The sequence below is a fragment of the Panulirus ornatus genome, chromosome 39 (assembly GCF_036320965.1).
Source record: "Panulirus ornatus isolate Po-2019 chromosome 39, ASM3632096v1, whole genome shotgun sequence".
Taxonomy (NCBI): Eukaryota; Metazoa; Arthropoda; class Malacostraca; order Decapoda; family Palinuridae; genus Panulirus; species Panulirus ornatus.
Window position 1 is genome coordinate 4,118,733 of NC_092262.1, and position 23,745 is coordinate 4,142,477.

Here is a 23,745-nt window from a genome sequence, read left to right on the forward strand (position 1 = left end):
ATCAAACACATTTAACAATCCTTCAAAATGCTCACTCCATCACTCCCTGTCATCACTTCCTCTTTTTCCCTCTCCCCTGATGTTCCCATTTGTTCTCTTGTCTTTGGCCCTTTATTTACCTCCCTCCAAAACATCTTTTTATTCTCCTTATGGTTGAATGATACTCTCTCACCCCATCTCTCATTTGCCCTCTTTTTGAACCCCTGCATCTTCCTCTTGCCCTCCTGCTGCTTTCTTTTATGCTATCTCCCAATCATTTGCACTTCTTCCCTGTAAGTACTGCCCAAATGCCTATCTTTTCACTTTCACTTGCAACTTTACTTCTTCATATCACCACCCTGTCTAATCTGCCCACCTTCCACCTTTCGCATACCACATGCATCTCTTGCATATGCCATCACTGCTTCCCTAAATACCTCCCATTCCCTTTGTTCTATTTACTCTCACCTTTTGCCATTCTACACTCAGTCTCTCATGGTATTTCTTCCCATAAGTCTCTTTTCCCAGCTTACTAACTTTCACCACTCTCTTCTCAACATTGTTTCCTCTTTTTTGAAAAACCTCCACAAGTCTTAACCCTAGCCTCCACAAGAGTGATCAGACAGCAAAATTTATATCTTGGAAAGAAAGAACTTGACCAATTATACCAAAATGAAGTTTTAATACATGTATTTAGAAGGCAATGAAAAAGTGTACTTATCAATGTTAAGCCTAAAATGTAAATTTAGTAGCAGGGTAAGAGTGACTATCGTATATTATCTGTGCAACACTCGACAATTAATTTTACTGCCATTTTTTTGTAGTTGTGAAAACCTCAAAAAAGACTTCCACTGCTTGTTGTTCATAGCTGTGCAGAAATCCAAAATAAATTTCACTGCCATAGCCATGCCTTCTTTAACTTTTCTAGATAAAAATATTCTGTACTCTGTCCTGAACTGTTCAACAAATTTATGGAAAGCATATTTTAAAGTATTCCTCAAGTATCCTAAAAGAAATATTGTCATTTACTGAATAAATTATTTGGTTTTAATACCGTTTCATTATATAAAATATATCATCGCATGGGGAACACTTTGCGCGACATTGGAAAGGAAAATATCCTTTCTTACAGTTGGGTCTTCCTATGCTAAGCTGGATATCACACTTGGTAAGGTTACCTCTTTGTTTCAGTACTATCTCTCTATCTATATCTCTAATGCTTGTCCCTACCTGGAACTCCCTCGAGGAGGAAACTACAGCAATAGAGTCTTCATAACTAGTGAACTCCAGTGCCACCTCTTAGCCTTTAGTACCTCATCCTTAACAGGCCACTGGCAGAAGGCAATTCTAATGCAGTGTTTGCAGAGGCTCCTACCTGATGTTCCTATAGACTAATTCTACCTAACACTCCCACCTGATGTTTTTACTTACAACCTCTGCCTAAATTTTTCTACTTACATCTATTGCTCCTATCATTTTGCCAAGAGGCAGGGCTAGTGCATAGTGCTCACTACAGGAAAGTCTAGAGTTGTGAAGAATGAGCTGTGTGAGTTAAGTATTATGTATGACAAGGAGAGATTGTATGCTTGTGGACAGAATGCCAGTTGCCCATGTGTGGGTGAGACAGAAAGAAAAGATTGCTATCTGTGGTCAGAGGAGTGCAACATGACAACCACTGAAATGTTGGCTTACTACATAGTTGTCATTAACCCTCCCGAAACCCTGGTGGGTAATACTAGTAATATACCTCCCTGGTTGTTGGCTGCCGACCAACTACTTCCTACCTGTTTCATTGCTGTACTCCAAAATGAAAAGACAAATCATAAAACCAAGTAGCAAGTAACCTAGTGTTGTAGTGTTCTTGTTAATTGGAAATTTGCATTTTGTACAGCCCAACTTGAATGCTAACTAACCTGAACACAATGTCTGAGGTGATGTGATCATATGCAAGCATAGTACAGCAACACTTCCCATAAGAATATAGCTCAGGAATATTTTCTACATTGACAAAAGTTGATACAGCACAATATAGTTGATGTACATATATAGGAAAGTACATATGTGTAATTTTAATATAAACACAGTATAAGTAACATGAACACCTACCAGCCATGTTCATGAACCTTGCTTATACAATAGCTTTCAAACTAGAAACCCAGGAAAGATCATCCCCGTTGAAAACAGCCATTTCTTCTTTGATAGGCAGGGAGCCTCTGGCATTTGTTTTGACTTTACAGTTGTGGGAAGTAAGCCAAGCACTCTCCTACTGTTCACTAACAATTAAATGGATCAAAACATTCATATTCATATGCAATGCTTTTCCTTGATGTCTAACCAGTAAAGGCTCACTCGTCAGGTTCTGGGCATTTTTAACACATGATGGAAGGATTACAGCTGTAAACCATGACTTTCATCCCAACTAAAAAGCCATTCTGGCTGACAAAAGCAACTGCAATATCTCTCAGCAGACAAGAGCAGTTTGTATTCCTTGTGAGTGTTACATTTTCTAGCTCAGGGAAATAACTGTCTATTCACTGCTAATGTCAAAATAGAGAAAACTGTATTTTTCAAATATTTTCTAAATGTTCCACTTGGGGAAAGCGACATAAATATACAAACAAGCAAATCACCACAATCACAGGTTGGGCCCCACCTAAACTACTGCATCTGAACAACCTCAATCCAAATATGATACTGTATAAAGTGTACCATGGCAAACATGAACACTGTATCTACTGACAAGCTGACAGGAGAAAGGGTTATGTCTGTCTGTTGTCTTGTACAACTCCCAAACAATCAATGACCTGCCCACACTTATATGTACATGTTGGTGCAGAACACTAAATTACCTCTTGGAGGTGATGTGTCTCTTACATTCTCAGGGAGTCTACATGCCCACCTACCCTGATATGAACTAGGCATAGACTTACTGAAGGTGCACAGCATGTAAGTTTACATAATTTTTCAGGTTATTTTTATTGTACATTAATTATTTTCACAAATTTGGGTTTGTAAATAAATTCTCATGTAATAATGATAAAAAAAATTTGTATTATATTATGTTACTTCCCTAATAATCTAATAAAATTTAACTCCAACACTAACATCACTACTAACACCACTACTCCACCCAAAATATCATCAAGTCCACCTCTGGCATCACGACCACTATATCTAAGTATCATTAGTAATAAATCTAACACCATTATCATCAGTACTAATTCCAACATCATCATCAGCACTAATAACGACATCAACATAGCCAATAATAGTACTGTACTTACTAACAATATTGTCCTGCTGAGTATCTGTGATGGTCTTCCCCATGTACTATGTATGGCATAACTTTGAACCTTGAGATGTATTTAATGACTCAAATTGGTTTTTACCAATTTTTTTGGAAGATGTCACAAAATGGTTCCCTAAAAGGCAGGGATATGATTTTTGAAGTGACACAATTTGTAGCATCATAACAAAATTGTTCATCTGTGATTATTTCTTGACCAAAACTTCTGATGACAGGTAAACTTGTGATCACTAACCTATTTCTTGCTCACTTTACAAAACTAAAAAGATGAAGCAGTCAATCCTGCTGTTGACTGCACAATATCAGCAAAATGAAATTAGGTAAACAGTGCAACATGGATGTACCCAGGGGACAAGGGGACACATCCCCCAAGAAAATTAGAAAATAGAGTATGCATTGCTGCAAATCTCCTAGAAGTCTTAAGCAAACTGACAAAATGTTAAAGTGTTACTAGACTTTGCCTTCTTGGTTACACCATGAATGTAGTCACCTTTGGCAAGGCTGTATCACTGAGAGTACAGTCTAATCAAAGAACTTCTCACTCCAAAGGAGACTACATTCCTGTTAATTTAGTAGTACAGTTTTGGACTGCAGGAGCCTTTAGAAAGTCTTGTGTAACACCAAGACTCTTTGGCTTTGCCTTGCTATGCAGCCATACCTTTTGGTCTCTGCATGGACATTACTTCTTTTTACTGTTAACATCAGTAGTCACTAACTTGCCCTAATTATCACTTTTCACCATTCAGAATTTGGAGAATGTAGTAGTTTTTGAAAACTCACATTGATACTTTAGGTATTTTGTTTGCTGTGGTTTCAGTGCATTAAACATGACAGCTAGAGACTGAGTGTGAATGAATGTGGCCTTTGTTGTCTTTTCCTAGCACTACCTCGCACACATGAAGGGGGAGGAGATTGTTATTTCATGTGTGGCAAGATGGCAGTGGGAATGAATAAAGGCAGACATTATGAATTATGTACATATGTATATGTGTGTGTATATATATGTATGCATACGTTGAGATGTATAGGTATGTATATTTGCGTGTGTGGACGTGTATGTATATACATGTGTATGTGGGAAGTGAGTCAGTTGTTGTTCGCTGATGATACAGCGCTGGTGGCTGATTCATGTGAGAAACTGCAGAAGCTGGTGACTGAGTTTGGTAAAGTGTGTGAAAGAAGAAAGTTAAGAGTAAATGTGAATAAGAGCAAGGTTATTAGGTACAGTAGGGTTGAGGGTCAAGTCAATTGGGAGGTAAGTTTGAATGGAGAAAAACTGGAGGAAGTAAAGTGTTTTAGATATCTGGGAGTGGATCTGGCAGCGGATGGAACCATGGAAGCGGAAGTGAATCATAGGGTGGGGGAGATGGGCGAAAATCCTGGGTGCCTTGAAGAATGTGTGGAAGTCAAGAACATTATCTCGGAAAGCAAAAATGGGTATGTTTGAAGGAATAGTGGTTCCAAGAATGTTGTATGGTTGCGAGGCGTGGGCTATGGATAGAGTTGTGCGCAGGAGGGTGGATGTGCTGGAAATGAGATGTTTGAGGACAATGTGTGGTGTGAGGTGGTTTGATCGAGTAAGTAATGTAAGGGTAAGAGAGATGTGTGGAAATAAAAAGAGCGTGGTTGAGAGAGCAGAAGAGGGTGTTTTGAAATGGTTTGGGCACATGGAGAGAATGAGTGAGGAAAGATTGACCAAGAGGATATATGTGTCGGAGGTGGAGGGAACGAGAAGTGGGAGACCAAATTGGAGGTGGAAAGATGGAGTGAAAAAGATTTTGAGTGATCGGGGCCTAAACATGCTGGAGGGTGAAAGGCGGGCAAGGAATAGAGTGAATTGGATCGATGTGGTATACCGGGGTTGACGTGCTGTCAGTGGATTGAATCAGGGCATGTGAAGTGTCTGGGGTAAACCATGGAAAGTTGTGTGGGGCCTGGATGTGGAAAGGGAGCTGTGGTTTCGGGCATTATTGCGTGACAGCTGGAGACTGAGTGTGAATGAATGGGGCCTTTGTTGTCTTTTCCTAGTGCTACCTCGCACACATGAGGGGGGAGGGGGATGGTATTCCATGTGTGGCGAGGTGGCGATGGGAATGAATAGGGGCAGGCAGTGTGAATTGTGTGCATGGGTATATATGCATGTGTCTGTGTGTGTATATATATATGTGTACATTGAGATGTATAGGTATGTATATTTGCGTGTGTGGGCGTGAGTGTGTGTACATTGTGTATGGGGGTGGGTTGTGCCATTTCTTTCGTCTGTTTCCTTGCGCTACCTCGCAAACGCGGGAGACAGTGACAAAGCAAAATAAAATAAATATAATATAATGTGGGAGGGTTGGGCCATTCTTTCGTCTGTTTCCTTGCGCTACCTCGCTAATGCGGGAGACAGCAACAAAGCAAAATAAATAAATAAATAAATAAATGTGTTTGTATATATATGTATACATTGAAATGTATAGTTATGTATATGTGTGTGTGTGGACATGTATGTATATACATGTGTATGTGGGTGGGTTGGGCCATTCTTTCGTCTGTTTCCTTGTGCTACCTCGCTAACGTGGGAGACAGCGACAAAGTATAATAAAAAAAAAAAATATAGTTCACTTTCTGAAAAGTCATAGACACACTTTCTGAAAAGTTATAGACACACATTTACAGCGCACTCAAGCAAAAATCATTTACCAAAACATCCACATCCAAAATACCTACAGCCTTGAACAATTTACTTAGCATCCAATTAAAGAGAGCACTGAAAAATTAAAGGAAACATTCTAAATTTTTGAAATGCAACACATATCACAACTGTGATCATAAAACCTAAAGGCATTTCTCCCCTAACCCTGGGGATAGGGGAGAAAGAATGCTTCCCACGCATTCCTCGCATGTCGTAGAAGGTGACTAAAGGGGATGGGAGCGGGGGGCTAGAAACCCTCCCCTCCTTGTATTTTAACTTTCTAAAAGGGGAAACAGAAGAAGGAGTCACGCGGGGAGTGCTCATCCTCCTCGAAGGCTCAGATTGGGGTGTCTAAATGTGTGTGGATGTAACCAAGATGAGAAAAAAGGAGAGATAGGTAGTATGTTTGAGAAAAGGAACCTGGATGTTTTGGCTCTGAGTGAAACGAAGCTTAAGGGTAAAGGGGAAGAGTGGTTTGGGAATGTCTTGGGAGTAAAGTCAGGGGTTTGTGAGAGGACAAGAGCAAGGGAAGGAGTAGCACTACTCCTGAAACAGGAGTGGTGGGAGTATGTGATAGAGTGTAAGAAAGTAAACTCTAGATTGATATGGGTAAAACTGAAAGCTGATGGAGAGAGATGGGTGATTATTGGCGCATATTCACCTGGGCATGAGAAGAAAGATCGTGAGAGGCAAGTGTTTTGGGAGCAGCTGAATGAGTGTGTTAGTGATTTTGATGCACGAGACCGGGTTATAGTGATGGGTGATTTGAATGCAAAGGTGAGTAATGTGGCAGTTGAGGGAATAATTGGTATACATGGGGTGTTCAGTGTTGTAAATGGAAATGGTGAAGAGCTTGTAGATTTATGTGCTGAAAAAGGACTGGGATTGGGAATACCTGGTTTAAAAAGAGAGATATACATAAGTATACGTATGTAAGTAGGAGAGATGGCCAGAGAGCATTATTGGATTACGTGTTAATTGATAGGCGCGCGAAAGAGAGACTTTTGGATGTTAATGTGCTGAGAGGGGCAACTGGAGGGATGTCTGATCATTATCTTGTGGAGGCGAAGGTGAAGATTTGTAGAGGTTTTCCGAAAAGAAGAGAGAATGTTGGGGTGAAGAGAGTGGTGAGAGTAAGTGAGCTTGGGAAGGAGACTTGTGTGAGGGAGTAACAGGAGAGACTGAATACAGAATGGAAAAAGGTGAGAACAAAGGACGTAAGGGGAGTGGGAGAGGAATGGGATGTATTTAGGGAAGCAGTGATGGCTTGCGCAAAAGATACTTGTGGCATGAGAAGTGTGGGAGGTGGGCAGATTAGAAAGGGTAGTGAGTGGTGGGATAAAGAAGCCAGATTATTAGTGAAAGAGAAGAGAGAGGCATTTGGACGATTTTTGCAGGGAAATAATGCAAATGAGTGGGAGATGTATAAAAGAAAGAGGCAGGAGGTCAAGAGAAAGATGCAAGAGGTGAAAAAGAGGGCAAATGAGAGTTGGAGTGAGAAAGTATCATTGAATTTTAGGGAGAATAAAAAGATGTTTTGGAAGGAGGTAAATAAAGTGCATAAGACAAGGGAACAAATGGGAACTTCAGTGAAGGGGGCTAATGGGGAGGTGATAACAAATAGTGGTGATGTGAGGAGATGGAGTGAGTATTTTGAAGGTTTGTTGAATGTGTTTGATGATAGAGTGGCAGATATAGGGTGTTTTGGTCGAGGTGGTGTGCAAAGTGAGAGGGTTAGGGAAAATGATTTGGTAAACAGGGAAGAGGTAGTAAAAGCTTTGCGGAAGATGAAAGCCGGCAAGGCAGCGGGTTTGGATGTTATTGCAGTGGAATTTATTAATAAAGGGGGTGACTGTATTGTTGACTGGTTGGTAAGGTTATTTAATGTATGTATGATTCATGGTGAGGTGCCTGAGGATTGGCAGAATGCTTGCATAGTGCCATTGTACAAAGGCAAAGGGGATAAGAGTGAGTGCTCAAATTACAGAGGTATAAGTTTGTTGAGTATTCCTGGTAAATTCTATGGGAGGGTATTGATTTAGAGGGTGAAGGCATGTACAGAGCATCAGATTGGGGAAGAGCAGTTTGGTTTCAGAAGTGGTAGAGGATGTGTGGATCAGTTGTTTGCTTTGAAGAATGTATGTGAGAAATACTTAGAAAAGCAAATGGCTTTGTATGTAGCATTCATGGATCTGGAGAAGGCATATGATAGAGTTGATAGAGATGCTCTGTGGAAGATATTAAGAATGTATAGTGTGGGAGGCAAGTTGTTAGAAGCAGTGAAAAGTTTTTATCGAGGATGTAAGGCATGTGTACGTGTAGGAAGAGAGGAAAGTGATTGGTTCTCAGTGAGTAAGTTTGCGGCAGGGGTGTGTGTGATGTCTCCATGATTGTTTAATTTGTTTATGGATGGGGGCAAGTATGCAGTCTGTTGTGGATGAGAGAGCTTGGGAAGTGAGTCAGTTGTTGTTTGCTGATGATACAGCGCTGGTGGCTGATTCATGTGAGAAACTGCAGAAGCTGGTGACTGAGTTTGGTAAAGTGTGTGAAAGAAGAAAGTTGAGAGTAAATGTGAATAAGAGTAAGGTTATTAGGTACAGTAGGGTTGAGGGTCAAGTAAATTAGGAGGTAAGTTTGAATGGAGTGAAACTGGAGAAGTGAAGTGTTTTAGATATCTGGGAGTGGATTTGGCAGTGGATGGAACCATGGAAGTGGAAGTGAATCATAGGATGGGGTAAAGGGCGAAAATTCTGGGAGCCTTGAAGAATGTGGGAAGTCGAGAACATTATCTCGGAAAGCAAAAATGGGTACGTTTGAAGGAATAGTGATTCCAACAATGTTGTATGGTTGCGAGGCGTGGGCTGTGGATAGAGTTGTGCGCAGGAGGGTGGATGTGCTGGAAATGAGATGTTTGAGGATAATATGTGGTGTGAGGTGGTTTGACTGAGTAAGTAATAATAGGGTGAGAGAGATGTGTGGTAATAAAAAGAGTGTGGTTGAGAGAGCAGAAGAGGGTGTTTTGAAATGGTTTGGTCACATGGAGAGAATGAGTGAGGAAAGATTGACTAAGAGGATATATGTGTCAGAGGTGGAGGGAACGAGGAGAAGTGGGAGACCAAATTGGAGGTGGAAAGATGGAGTGAAAAAGATTTTGAGTGATTGGGGCCTGAACATGCAGGAGGGTGAAAGGCGTGCATGGAATAGAGTGAATTGGAACGATGTGGTATACCGGGGTAGATGTGCTGTCAGTGGATTGAACCAGGGCATGTGAAGCATCTGGGGTAAACCATGGAAAGTTCTGTGGGGCCTGGCTGTGGAAAGGGAGCTGTGGTTTCGGTGCATTATTACATGACAGCTAGAGACTGAGGGTGAACGAATGGGGCCTTTGTTGTCTTTTCCTAGCACTACCTTGCACACATGAGGGGGGAGGGTGTTGTTATTCTATGTGTGGCCGGGTGGTGATGGAAATAAATAAAGGCAGACAGTATGAATTATGTACATGGGTATATATGTATATGTCTCTGTGTGTATATATATGTATACATTGAGATGTATAGGTATGTATATGTGCTGTGTGTGGACGTGTATGTATATACATGTGTATGTGGGTGGGTTGGGCCATTCTTTCGTCTGTTTCCTTGTGCTACCTCGCTAACGCGGGAGACAGCGACAAAGCAAAATAAATAATAAATAAATATTTTTTAATTCCAGTACATTAGCAGTAAAATCATACAATGTACTCGCAGGTATATCATGGTTCAATTCCAATCCAAAGCTAATGTTGGACTTAAGGGTATTTGGAAAAGACAGCCATTACAAACTAGCCATCAAGATGAATCCGTAATAACATTAGCAGGGATGGAGTGAAGGTGAGGCACTTTCACTGGTCAGCAGTAAAAGAACAAGCTGTCTCATGCTTTTTATTGATGTTTCCAGCAAGAAAAATTTTAAGTACCTTTGTTAACTTTTTAAATCTTCATGATCTAGGGATAAAATTTAGCAAAAACAAGTTACTGAAAATCCCGCCAAAACTAGGATACTTTTTTTTCTCCTATGCCCAAGTTAAACGCGAAATTTAGTAGTACAGTTTTGGACTGCAGGAGCCTTTAGAAAGTCTTGTGTAACACCAAGACTCTTTGGCTTTGCCTTGCTATGCAGCCATACCTTTTGGTCTCTGCATGGACATTACTTCTTTTTACTGTTAACATCAGTAGTCACTAACTTGCCCTAATTATCACTTTTCACCATTCAGAATTTGGAGAATGTAGTAGTTTTTGAAAACTCACATTGATACTTTAGGTATTTTGTTTGCTGTGGTTTCAGTGCATTAAACATGACAGCTAGAGACTGAGTGTGAATGAATGTGGCCTTTGTTGTCTTTTCCTAGCACTACCTCGCACACATGAAGGGGGAGGAGATTGTTATTTCATGTGTGGCAAGATGGCAGTGGGAATGAATAAAGGCAGACATTATGAATTATGTACATATGTATATGTGTGTGTATATATATGTATGCATACGTTGAGATGTATAGGTATGTATATTTGCGTGTGTGGACGTGTATGTATATACATGTGTATGTGGGAAGTGAGTCAGTTGTTGTTCGCTGATGATACAGCGCTGGTGGCTGATTCATGTGAGAAACTGCAGAAGCTGGTGACTGAGTTTGGTAAAGTGTGTGAAAGAAGAAAGTTAAGAGTAAATGTGAATAAGAGCAAGGTTATTAGGTACAGTAGGGTTGAGGGTCAAGTCAATTGGGAGGTAAGTTTGAATGGAGAAAAACTGGAGGAAGTAAAGTGTTTTAGATATCTGGGAGTGGATCTGGCAGCGGATGGAACCATGGAAGCGGAAGTGAATCATAGGGTGGGGGAGATGGCGAAAATCCTGGGTGCCTTGAAGAATGTGTGGAAGTCAAGAACATTATCTCGGAAAGCAAAAATGGGTATGTTTGAAGGAATAGTGGTTCCAAGAATGTTGTATGGTTGCGAGGCGTGGGCTATGGATAGAGTTGTGCGCAGGAGGGTGGATGTGCTGGAAATGAGATGTTTGAGGACAATGTGTGGTGTGAGGTGGTTTGATCGAGTAAGTAATGTAAGGGTAAGAGAGATGTGTGGAAATAAAAAGAGCGTGGTTGAGAGAGCAGAAGAGGGTGTTTTGAAATGGTTTGGGCACATGGAGAGAATGAGTGAGGAAAGATTGACCAAGAGGATATATGTGTCGGAGGTGGAGGGAACGAGAAGTGGGAGACCAAATTGGAGGTGGAAAGATGGAGTGAAAAAGATTTTGAGTGATCGGGGCCTAAACATGCTGGAGGGTGAAAGGCGGGCAAGGAATAGAGTGAATTGGATCGATGTGGTATACCGGGGTTGACGTGCTGTCAGTGGATTGAATCAGGGCATGTGAAGTGTCTGGGGTAAACCATGGAAAGTTGTGTGGGGCCTGGATGTGGAAAGGGAGCTGTGGTTTCGGGCATTATTGCATGACAGCTGGAGACTGAGTGTGAATGAATGGGGCCTTTGTTGTCTTTTCCTAGTGCTACCTCGCACACATGAGGGGGGAGGGGGATGGTATTCCATGTGTGGCGAGGTGGCGATGGGAATGAATAGGGGCAGGCAGTGTGAATTGTGTGCATGGGTATATATGCATGTGTCTGTGTGTGTATATATATATGTGTACATTGAGATGTATAGGTATGTATATTTGCGTGTGTGGGCGTGAGTGTGTGTACATTGTGTATGAGGGTGGGTTGTGCCATTTCTTTCCTCTGTTTCCTTGCGCTACCTCGCAAACGCGGGAGACAGCGACAAAGCAAAATAAAATAAATATAATATAATGTGGGAGGGTTGGGCCATTCTTTCGTCTGTTTCCTTGCGCTACCTCGCTAATGCGGGAGACAGCAACAAAGCAAAATAAATAAATAAATGTGTTTGTATATATATGTATACATTGAAATGTATAGGTATGTATATGTGTGTGTGTGGACATGTATGTATATACATGTGTATGTGGGTGGGTTGGGCCATTCTTTCGTCTGTTTCCTTGTGCTACCTCGCTAACGTGGGAGACAGCGACAAAGTATAATAAAAAAAAAACAATATAGTTCACTTTCTGAAAAGTCATAGACACACTTTCTGAAAAGTTATAGACACACATTTACAGCGCACTCAAGCAAAAATCATTTACCAAAACATCCACATCCAAAATACCTACAGCCTTGAACAATTTACTTAGCATCCAATTAAAGAGAGCACTGAAAAATTAAAGGAAACATTCTAAATTTTTGAAATGCAACACATATCACAACTGTGATCATAAAACCTAAAGGCATTTCTCCCCTAACCCTGGGGATAGGGGAGAAAGAATGCTTCCCACGCATTCCTCGCATGTCGTAGAAGGTGACTAAAGGGGATGGGAGCGGGGGGCTAGAAACCCTCCCCTCCTTGTATTTTAACTTTCTAAAAGGGGAAACAGAAGAAGGAGTCACGCGGGGAGTGCTCATCCTCCTCGAAGGCTCAGATTGGGGTGTCTAAATGTGTGTGGATGTAACCAAGATGAGAAAAAAGGAGAGATAGGTAGTATGTTTGAGAAAAGGAACCTGGATGTTTTGGCTCTGAGTGAAACGAAGCTTAAGGGTAAAGGGGAAGAGTGGTTTGGGAATGTCTTGGGAGTAAAGTCAGGGGTTTGTGAGAGGACAAGAGCAAGGGAAGGAGTAGCACTACTCCTGAAACAGGAGTGGTGGGAGTATGTGATAGAGTGTAAGAAAGTAAACTCTAGATTGATATGGGTAAAACTGAAAGCTGATGGAGAGAGATGGGTGATTATTGGCGCATATTCACCTGGGCATGAGAAGAAAGATCGTGAGAGGCAAGTGTTTTGGGAGCAGCTGAATGAGTGTGTTAGTGATTTTGATGCACGAGACCGGGTTATAGTGATGGGTGATTTGAATGCAAAGGTGAGTAATGTGGCAGTTGAGGGAATAATTGGTATACATGGGGTGTTCAGTGTTGTAAATGGAAATGGTGAAGAGCTTGTAGATTTATGTGCTGAAAAAGGACTGGGATTGGGAATACCTGGTTTAAAAAGAGAGATATACATAAGTATACGTATGTAAGTAGGAGAGATGGCCAGAGAGCATTATTGGATTACGTGTTAATTGATAGGCGCGCGAAAGAGAGACTTTTGGATGTTAATGTGCTGAGAGGGGCAACTGGAGGGATGTCTGATCATTATCTTGTGGAGGCGAAGGTGAAGATTTGTAGAGGTTTTCCGAAAAGAAGAGAGAATGTTGGGGTGAAGAGAGTGGTGAGAGTAAGTGAGCTTGGGAAGGAGACTTGTGTGAGGGAGTAACAGGAGAGACTGAATACAGAATGGAAAAAGGTGAGAACAAAGGACGTAAGGGGAGTGGGAGAGGAATGGGATGTATTTAGGGAAGCAGTGATGGCTTGCGCAAAAGATACTTGTGGCATGAGAAGTGTGGGAGGTGGGCAGATTAGAAAGGGTAGTGAGTGGTGGGATAAAGAAGCCAGATTATTAGTGAAAGAGAAGAGAGAGGCATTTGGACGATTTTTGCAGGGAAATAATGCAAATGAGTGGGAGATGTATAAAAGAAAGAGGCAGGAGGTCAAGAGAAAGATGCAAGAGGTGAAAAAGAGGGCAAATGAGAGTTGGAGTGAGAAAGTATCATTGAATTTTAGGGAGAATAAAAAGATGTTTTGGAAGGAGGTAAATAAAGTGCATAAGACAAGGGAACAAATGGGAACTTCAGTGAAGGGGGCTAATGGGGAGGTGATAACAAATAGTGGTGATGTGAGGAGATGGAGTGAGTATTTTGAAGGTTTGTTGAATGTGTTTGATGATAGAGTGGCAGATATAGGGTGTTTTGGTCGAGGTGGTGTGCAAAGTGAGAGGGTTAGGGAAAATGATTTGGTAAACAGGGAAGAGGTAGTAAAAGCTTTGCGGAAGATGAAAGCCGGCAAGGCAGCGGGTTTGGATGTTATTGCAGTGGAATTTATTAATAAAGGGGGTGACTGTATTGTTGACTGGTTGGTAAGGTTATTTAATGTATGTATGATTCATGGTGAGGTGCCTGAGGATTGGCAGAATGCTTGCATAGTGCCATTGTACAAAGGCAAAGGGGATAAGAGTGAGTGCTCAAATTACAGAGGTATAAGTTTGTTGAGTATTCCTGGTAAATTCTATGGGAGGGTATTGATTTAGAGGGTGAAGGCATGTACAGAGCATCAGATTGGGGAAGAGCAGTTTGGTTTCAGAAGTGGTAGAGGATGTGTGGATCAGTTGTTTGCTTTGAAGAATGTATGTGAGAAATACTTAGAAAAGCAAATGGCTTTGTATGTAGCATTCATGGATCTGGAGAAGGCATATGATAGAGTTGATAGAGATGCTCTGTGGAAGATATTAAGAATGTATAGTGTGGGAGGCAAGTTGTTAGAAGCAGTGAAAAGTTTTTATCGAGGATGTAAGGCATGTGTACGTGTAGGAAGAGAGGAAAGTGATTGGTTCTCAGTGAGTAAGTTTGCGGCAGGGGTGTGTGTGATGTCTCCATGATTGTTTAATTTGTTTATGGATGGGGGCAAGTATGCAGTCTGTTGTGGATGAGAGAGCTTGGGAAGTGAGTCAGTTGTTGTTTGCTGATGATACAGCGCTGGTGGCTGATTCATGTGAGAAACTGCAGAAGCTGGTGACTGAGTTTGGTAAAGTGTGTGAAAGAAGAAAGTTGAGAGTAAATGTGAATAAGAGTAAGGTTATTAGGTACAGTAGGGTTGAGGGTCAAGTAAATTAGGAGGTAAGTTTGAATGGAGTGAAACTGGAGAAGTGAAGTGTTTTAGATATCTGGGAGTGGATTTGGCAGTGGATGGAACCATGGAAGTGGAAGTGAATCATAGGATGGGGTAAAGGGCGAAAATTCTGGGAGCCTTGAAGAATGTGGGAAGTCGAGAACATTATCTCGGAAAGCAAAAATGGGTACGTTTGAAGGAATAGTGATTCCAACAATGTTGTATGGTTGCGAGGCGTGGGCTGTGGATAGAGTTGTGCGCAGGAGGGTGGATGTGCTGGAAATGAGATGTTTGAGGATAATATGTGGTGTGAGGTGGTTTGACTGAGTAAGTAATAATAGGGTGAGAGAGATGTGTGGTAATAAAAAGAGTGTGGTTGAGAGAGCAGAAGAGGGTGTTTTGAAATGGTTTGGTCACATGGAGAGAATGAGTGAGGAAAGATTGACTAAGAGGATATATGTGTCAGAGGTGGAGGGAACGAGGAGAAGTGGGAGACCAAATTGGAGGTGGAAAGATGGAGTGAAAAAGATTTTGAGTGATTGGGGCCTGAACATGCAGGAGGGTGAAAGGCGTGCATGGAATAGAGTGAATTGGAACGATGTGGTATACCGGGGTAGATGTGCTGTCAGTGGATTGAACCAGGGCATGTGAAGCATCTGGGGTAAACCATGGAAAGTTCTGTGGGGCCTGGCTGTGGAAAGGGAGCTGTGGTTTCGGTGCATTATTACATGACAGCTAGAGACTGAGGGTGAACGAATGGGGCCTTTGTTGTCTTTTCCTAGCACTACCTTGCACACATGAGGGGGGAGGGTGTTGTTATTCTATGTGTGGCCGGGTGGTGATGGAAATAAATAAAGGCAGACAGTATGAATTATGTACATGGGTATATATGTATATGTCTCTGTGTGTATATATATGTATACATTGAGATGTATAGGTATGTATATGTGCTGTGTGTGGACGTGTATGTATATACATGTGTATGTGGGTGGGTTGGGCCATTCTTTCGTCTGTTTCCTTGTGCTACCTCGCTAACGCGGGAGACAGCGACAAAGCAAAATAAATAATAAATAAATATTTTTTAATTCCAGTACATTAGCAGTAAAATCATACAATGTACTCGCAGGTATATCATGGTTCAATTCCAATCCAAAGCTAATGTTGGACTTAAGGGTATTTGGAAAAGACAGCCATTACAAACTAGCCATCAAGATGAATCCGTAATAACATTAGCAGGGATGGAGTGAAGGTGAGGCACTTTCACTGGTCAGCAGTAAAAGAACAAGCTGTCTCATGCTTTTTATTGATGTTTCCAGCAAGAAAAATTTTAAGTACCTTTGTTAACTTTTTAAATCTTCATGATCTAGGGATAAAATTTAGCAAAAACAAGTTACTGAAAATCCCGCCAAAACTAGGATACTTTTTTTTCTCCTATGCCCAAGTTAAACGCGTATTTAACATTGTTCTGTATTTGAAATAAATGGACGACCAAGAAAAGGAATATGTTCAGTTGGGATTGGAATCAAATGAAGTTCTCATGCGAGATTTATATTCTTAGGGAAAAATTTTGTAACAACAGAATCTTCCAACACAAGGGATGTTCTTAGAAAAGTTCAACAATTAAAGCTAAAATGAATAAGGGATTCATTTACATACAATTCTTTACCATTAAACATTATCCAACAGTAATCAAAGTCACTGAAGTGGCATGCCTGTAAGCCAATGTAAAACAAACTGTTCTGTGACTATAATAATACAGTAATGATCCCATCATTACTACACATTTAAACAGTCCACTGAGCTTTGCTGTGAACGGAGCTTTGTATTAAACAATCAACCCTCTGACTCACATGGAGGAATCTTCTTTGTTGCATGCACAAATCAAGCTGCAAAATCATCACTGCTTCTTAACATTAACAATTACCATTACAGGTCGCTAACTTAGGCACTGGGTGAAACATCAAGTATGTGGAACATTTATTCGTATAAATATTACTTTACAAAAGAGAGTTAAAAGAAAGTAGCTTCAGACACTCTTTTGCACATGAAAAAAAAATATAAAAAAATCACAAATTTAGAGAATAAAAAAATTGGGATGGGTCAGAGAATAAGTCATTGCATTTTATCCATATCAAAATCCACATAAGCTGTACGAGAATCTGCTTCAAAAAATGTGGAAAATCAATCTTTGATGGGCAAAACTGAGAATACGGTTTAACAAACATGCTGTAAACAAGGTTTCTGTGGATGAGTTAGTAAGCAAGAATGTGAAGCTTGTATAGGAAACTGCACGTTGCTACTAATTGTGGCTTGTGAGAAGTGCTTTGAGGATCCTTTCACTTGACATGACTGGTGTCCAAAGGTGCCTAACCAGGCACACCTAGGAACTAATCTGGCAGTTTACAGATGTCTATGGAAGAAAAATACTGGGGTAAATATGATACTGAACATCCCTTGTATTGCACTCATGATATTTATCCATTTACTTTATCATTTGTATAAAAGAAATCAAGATTACCTGACCAACACAGGATCAAGCTCCCTTTTTTAAAGATATGAATGGCAACACCCTGGATTAGGTATTTCATTACACCTATGAGCTAGTAGTGGGTCAATTAAATGCATAGCTTAACTATGAAATCCTGCAATACATGAGAGTTAAACAAGTGATTAATTCAGCTAATGAGTTGATACACTAAAGGTCTGCCCACTGGCTAAAAAAATATCCCTTGGGTATATATCCTCCAATTAATGTCTATTTTTAAACATAAACAAAATAAATACCAAACAAACATCTTGAAGAGCCACTCACACTTTTGAAGTCACAAAGCATTCCATACATCCAATGCAATAAAAACAAATGCTCAACTTATTTCCAGTCACTTCATGGTATCGAAGGGAGTCAATAAATAACAAATGGTTCTTAACAACTGTAAAAGTTTAAAGTAGTCATGATAAAATCCTACCATAGCTTTACTCAGTACGCTTATTCTTTCATAAGTACTTTTAAACACTACACATATATATATTATAGCCACTACATCAAATGACTTATATATGCTATACATGATAAAAGAATATTCATTAGCAGGTGTTACTGGATTTTGCCTGCATTGGCTTACACTATGGGTAAAAAGTCACCATCAGTGAGATATCATCATCATCAATGGACAAAAATAAGTACAATCTCACGGAGGACCTTCTCTGACCAAAGGAGTCCATCATTCCCCTTGCAGTGCAGCCTTGAAGCTGCAGGAATTCCAAAAAGGAGGTCCTAGAGTTATAAAATTAATTATTTATTAGTACCCACTGAGCCTACTCACTTAAATCTGAGATGGATATTTACTCTGGATATTACATAATTCTTATTACAAAATACAAAGTTCCTGATGAGTACCTGACATGGTTTTCAGTACAAACAAAAGCTCAGGAGAAAAGAATTTACATGATATTCTCCATTTTATCTATTAAATTCCTTATGCCAATCTGAAGGGAAAGCTATTTCCCTAACAGGAAAATATATGGGAAGATTTGCTGGTAACATTTCAAACAATCCATGAATTTGTATAAGGAAAATACGTGATTTAGAAAAGTCATTCATTCTCGTGCAAAGCTCCACAAAAGTCAGGTCAATGCAAGAACATCTCCCCTCACCTTCTGAATTAAAAGCAGCACAGCATTTAATACTACAGAATTTATATGTACAGCGTATTATAAGTCTTAGGGTTCTTCTCAAACTGCATGAGTGGAAGTGCTTGTCAAAGTACTCATTTTACAGACTAAAAGTTAAATTCTTTTACTCCATTTCTCTCAATCATCAGAACTGGTATCCTACAACAAACCAATTCCAATGCTGCCTTACATTTCGCAGAAATGGCTCGTGCAGCTATTATCTATTACTTTAAAATCCTGCTTAATTCACTCACATATTTATTTACAATAATGCAGTTTCCTAGCATTTAAAGCAAGGTAAAACTTATACTATATATATCTTATCTAGTACTGACCTCATTATCAGCACAACAAGGGAAGCAGTTAGTTATGCCTAACATTTCCCTTTAAAAGGTACCAAGATAAAGTGCATCTAATCATTCAAGAGAATCAAAGATACAACTGTTCAGCTTCTCCTGACCATACATACAAAAGAACAACCTTAAATGTTGCAATATCAACAGGATAATCAATATCTAACTTAAACTGATTAGAAGTAAAGAATCTAATGTACCTATTGAAAAATATTGAGACAACTGGCAAACTCTAGGTTTGAAAAGACTCGGAGTTAATCACTAGACATACATACACAAACTTCTCATGGATTTGTACTAGTATGAGCTATCTAAAACTGTCACAGTTTCCATGACAACGCAAGTTATTTGACGATGCACAACAAAAATATGGCCATCCATGGTTGACCTCCCCTCTTTCACCATTTATAAGTAAATTCTAACTATATGTCTGCATGTTTGAAGAGTCACTGGAATCTTCTAGTACACAGACACAATACACAATAACACTTGCACACATCGCTGTAATTCATAAGGCTGAAATAATCAAACCTTTGATCACATGACCATCTCACAAGGAACAAAACAATTATCATCAGCACTTGTTTTGTCAATGTCCTAATTCTAGAACAGAGTTTATTTTTCAATATGTAAATTTGCATGCTATCAAACTATACTGCAAACAAGATATGATTCATTCATCAGGATGCCTTGGCAGCAGTGTTAGGTCATTCTTTATCTCCATGCATCGAATAAAGTTCCTTTCAAGACAGTGCATTTTAAAGGTACCCTTAAAACTCAGTAAAGTTGCTTGCTGCAAATCTTTCAATGTCATCAAAGTTCATACTGTCCACCATCAACTGGCAACTCTGAAATTCAAATTCTGAGGTAAACATTTTGTCCAAACATACTGAAATATTGTATATCATACCATAAAATTAAATATGTTATTGGACTCCATCTGCCTGTGGCTGCACCATGAGGGTAAAGTTACCTTCAGTAAGACTATCATTGTCTGTAAATGAATGAGAGTACCGTCTCATCAAGGAACTTCTCACTCTAAAGAAGTCCACCATTTTCCCACTAACAGTAGCCTTGAAGCCATAGAAGTCCTACACCAGTTATTTGTAACTTGAGTGATCTTATCCTCAAATTACTATAAAAAACACTAATTAAATGACACTAGTAACTAACCTTTTTAAATTCACTGACTACTTTTGTAGTCTGTTCTTGAGTTAAGTGTTTACTAAGAAAAGATTCTAACTGAATAAAGAAATCTGATGTTGCTGCTACATTCTTTGAGGAGCCTGCACCACCTGAAGGAGATGCCATTTCTCCTTTCTTCCCCATTAGATGGATTTTTGCTCCATCAGTAATGCCAGCCTCTTCAAGCGTTATCTCATCTATCAAAGAAATAAGTTAGATATTGTAAAGATGACTATTTCCCCTTGATAAGGACAGCTTCATTACAAACTATTAATTCATCTAGATAGTTTGTCGTTCCATCTGCTGCCAAATCCACTCCCAGATATCTAAAACACTTCACTTCCTCCAGTTTTTCTCCATTCAAACTTACCTCCCAATTGACTTGCTGTACCTAATAACCTTACTCTTATTCACATTTACTCTCAACTTTCTTCTTTAACACACTTTACCAAACTCAGTCACCAGCTTCTGCAGTTTCTCACATGAATCAGCCACCAGCGCAGTATCATCAGCAAACAACAACTGACTCACTTCCCAAGCTCTCTCATCCACAACAGACTGCATACTTGTCCCTCTTTCCAAAACTCTTGCATTCACCTCCCTAACAACCCCATCCATAAACAAATTAAACAACCATGGAGACATCACACACCCCTGCCACAAACCTACATTCACTGAGAACCAATCACTTTCCTCTCTTCCCACACGTACACATGCCTTACATCCTCGATAAAAACTTTTCATTGCTTCTAACAACTTGCCTCCCACACCATATATCCTTAATACCTTCCACAGAGCATCTCTATCAACTCTATCATATGCCTTCTCTAGATCCATAAATGCTACAAACAAATCCATTTGCTTTTCTAAGTATTTCTCACATACATTCTTCAGAGAAAACACCTGGGAGTGGATTTGGCAGCGGATGGAACCATGGAAGCGGAAGTGAATCATAGGGTGGGGGAGGGGGTGAAAATTTTGGGAGCCTTGAAGAATGTGTGGAAGTCGAGAATATTATCTCAGAAAGCAAAAATGGGTATGTTTGGAGGAATAGTGGTTCCAACAATGTTATATGGTTGCGAGGCGTGGGCTATGGATAGAATTGTGCGCAGGAGGGTGGATGTGCAGGAAATGAGATGTTTAAGGACAATATGTGGTGTGAGGTGGTTTGATCGAGTAAGTAACAATAGGGTAAGAGAGATGTGTGGTACTAAAAAGAGTGTGGTTGAGAGAGCAGAAGAGGGTGTTTTGAAATGGCTTGGTCACATGGAGAGAATGAGTGAGGAAAGATTGACCAAGAGGATATATGTGTCAGAGGTGGAGGGAACGAGGAGAAGTGGGAGACCAAACTGGAGGTGGAAAGATGGAGTGAAAAAGATTTTGAGTGATCGAGGCCTGAACATACAGGAGGGTGAGAGGCATGCAAGGAATAGAGTGGATTGGAACAATGTGGTATATCGGGGTTGACGTGCTGTCAATGGATTGAACCAGGGCATGTGAAGCGTCTGGGGTAAACCATGGAAAGTTCTGTGGGGCCTGGATGTGGATAGGGAGCTGTAGTTTCGGTGCATTATTACATGACAGCTACAGTCTGAGTGTGAACGAATGTGGCCTTTGTTGTCGTTTCCTAGCGCTACCTCGCGCACATGAGGGGGGAGGGGGTTGTTATTCCATGTGTGGCAGGGTGGTGATGGGCATGAATAAAGGCAGACAGTATGAATTATGTGCATGTGTATATATGTATATGTCTGTGTGTGTATAGATATGTATAAGTTGAGATGTATAGGTATGTATATTTACATGTGTGAACGTGTATGTGTATACATGTGTATGTGGGTGGGTTGGGCCATTATTTCGTCTGTTTCCTTGCGCTACCTCGCTAACGCGGGAGACAGCGACAAGGCAAAATAAATAAATAAATAATAATTTTAAACGGCAACATTACTATCAGCTGAAACTGAAGCAGATAAAATTCAACACACTGCCATAAGGGTAATCCAGAAATGAAGAGTAGGGGCCTCTGCCTCCTTTTGTCAATTATTTTATATTATTTTTCCATCACAAATGATCGCATATAAATGAATACTGAATAACTTTTAATCTTGATCTAATGGGATACTAGTTTAATAAGCACAGTAATGCAAGAAGATTGAATAACCTTTGACATACCTGATAATGTTTTTCCTTTGTAAACAAGACGCTGTGCCGAAGGTGGAACGGAAAGGTTTTCACACACAATATCTTTTACTTCAGAAACTTTGGCAGTCTCTAGAACCTAAGTGTATGTATAAAAGAGAAACATATATTTATTTATAAATAAAAGTCCTCAAACATGGGAATTACTTCATGATAAAGCAAATATTCTAAGATAACTAAATGAAGCTTTAATAAACATTTGATACATAACACTGAACTTTTGTATTATGCCTAGAATTACACCAATTAGCTGTAAAAGGAGACTTCATCATTACTTTCCAAAAGTTTGCTACAGTGAGAAATGATTAACAGCATCCACGAAAAGAAGGAAGAAACATATTGAAAAATTTTATCGTTTCAGAGATACAAAGAAATACGAAAAAAAATATCAATCGTAACAAATTAATCATATTAATGTCTATTTCATACAGCTGTAACTGAAATAAGAAAGCTCAAAATTAGTTTGGCAAATAAAAGTACAGTACAATAACAAACAGGTAGACCCCAAGCCACACTTGGAGTACCGATATTCAGCCTTGGGGTCAAGTTTACCCGATCATAACTACACTCGTGGTCTACTAAACTCACAAAATAATTTACCTATTATATTTATTGTCTTCTTTACTTGCTGATCATACCTCCATTACTATTTATAGTTCTATGATAATATTGCTGCCTCTATATATAATTAAAAGCCAACTTAAACGAATTCTGTGAGATCACCTCGAACCAGGCTATGAAGGTTATATATATATCCACAAACCTAATCAACCCTCGGGGTAAAAACCGCCAACCTTGACTTAAATACAATTAAGTAGTGATTTTAAATGTTAAAAACCAGACCTTTAAATCATATTTAGGTTCCTTGGTACACAAGTTCCACAAACCCCCACTGTCAAAAACCACCCTCAGGAAATCGACTTATATCCCAGTAATTATCTCACAAAACTTACTTCCACGTTGCACTCGCTCCCTTGTAATATCTTGACGGTGATTTTCATCTTGGTCACCTTTAATTTGGTGCTGGGAATCGTCGATAACCTCACGTCCTGGCGTCTGCATGTGCTCTGACCCGCAGCAGCTGATTGGTCAAAATATAAGGCGTTCACTAATGCCTTAAAGTTGTCATATTACCAGCCCCTCGTACTTTAATAAAATTCTACCACAACGTAATCATTTAATGATTTATATCACATTCAAATACATTTTTTTGGATATTTTAGAAAAATATATATTATTTATTTAGGTTTAAAATGTCCCTTAGCGAACAATAACGATAGCGTACAAAAAGAAGAGCGTTCAAGCAGCGCACAGTTACCTGACTCACGTATGGCTTCTACCTCATGTAAGCTGTTGTATTATGTACGGTAAGAAATCTATTTCAACATCGCTAGTGAAAGAAAAAAAAAAGAAATAGAAAAACGTGACTGGTTCTTCCAAATCCGCAGAGTAATAGGTTGTGGACTCACCTTTCAAAGAGCAGCAAGATAGACGTGGTAATATTACGATATATTTTTTCCTACCTTAATCTATTCTGTCCATCTTGTGAGCCGTGGTCATGCACTCACACCATAATTGATG

General features: G+C 39.8%; 2 protein-coding genes across 2 annotated transcripts in view; one reads left to right on the forward strand and one right to left on the reverse strand.

The window, feature by feature from the left end:
* The window catches only part of LOC139761039 (uncharacterized), a 38,705-nt gene extending 20,696 nt beyond the window's left edge, over positions 1 to 18,009 (forward strand). Inside the window, exon 10 of the mRNA XM_071684799.1 lies at positions 9,710 to 18,009. The gene's annotated coding sequence lies outside the window, so the exon portion shown is untranslated. The remainder of the gene's footprint in view (positions 1 to 9,709) is intronic.
* LOC139761040 (ubiquitin-like protein 4A) lies at positions 16,045 to 23,274 on the reverse strand. The gene is made up of 4 exons (XM_071684802.1): positions 23,118 to 23,274; positions 22,138 to 22,243; positions 19,957 to 20,165; positions 16,045 to 19,631 (listed from the first exon to the last, which is right to left on the reverse strand). Exons 1-4 carry the CDS (start codon positions 23,163 to 23,165, stop codon positions 19,554 to 19,556), a joined length of 441 nt encoding a protein of 146 aa, XP_071540903.1. The 5' UTR covers positions 23,166 to 23,274; the 3' UTR covers positions 16,045 to 19,553.
* Positions 23,275 to 23,745: the final 471 nt, after the last annotated feature.

Excerpts from the sequence above, each read along its gene's own strand:
- LOC139761040 (XM_071684802.1), bottom strand. The coding sequence starts at position 23,165 with ATGAAAATCACCGTCAAGATATTACAAGGGAGCGAGTGCAACGTGGAA. Across the intron at positions 22,244-23,117 it reads GGAGCGAGTGCAACGTGGAA|GTTCTAGAGACTGCCAAAGT; the intron begins GTAAGTTTTGTG and ends ACATACACTTAG. Across the intron at positions 20,166-22,137 it reads CAAAGGAAAAACATTATCAG|ATGAGATAACGCTTGAAGAG; the intron begins GTATGTCAAAGG and ends TTTCTTTGATAG.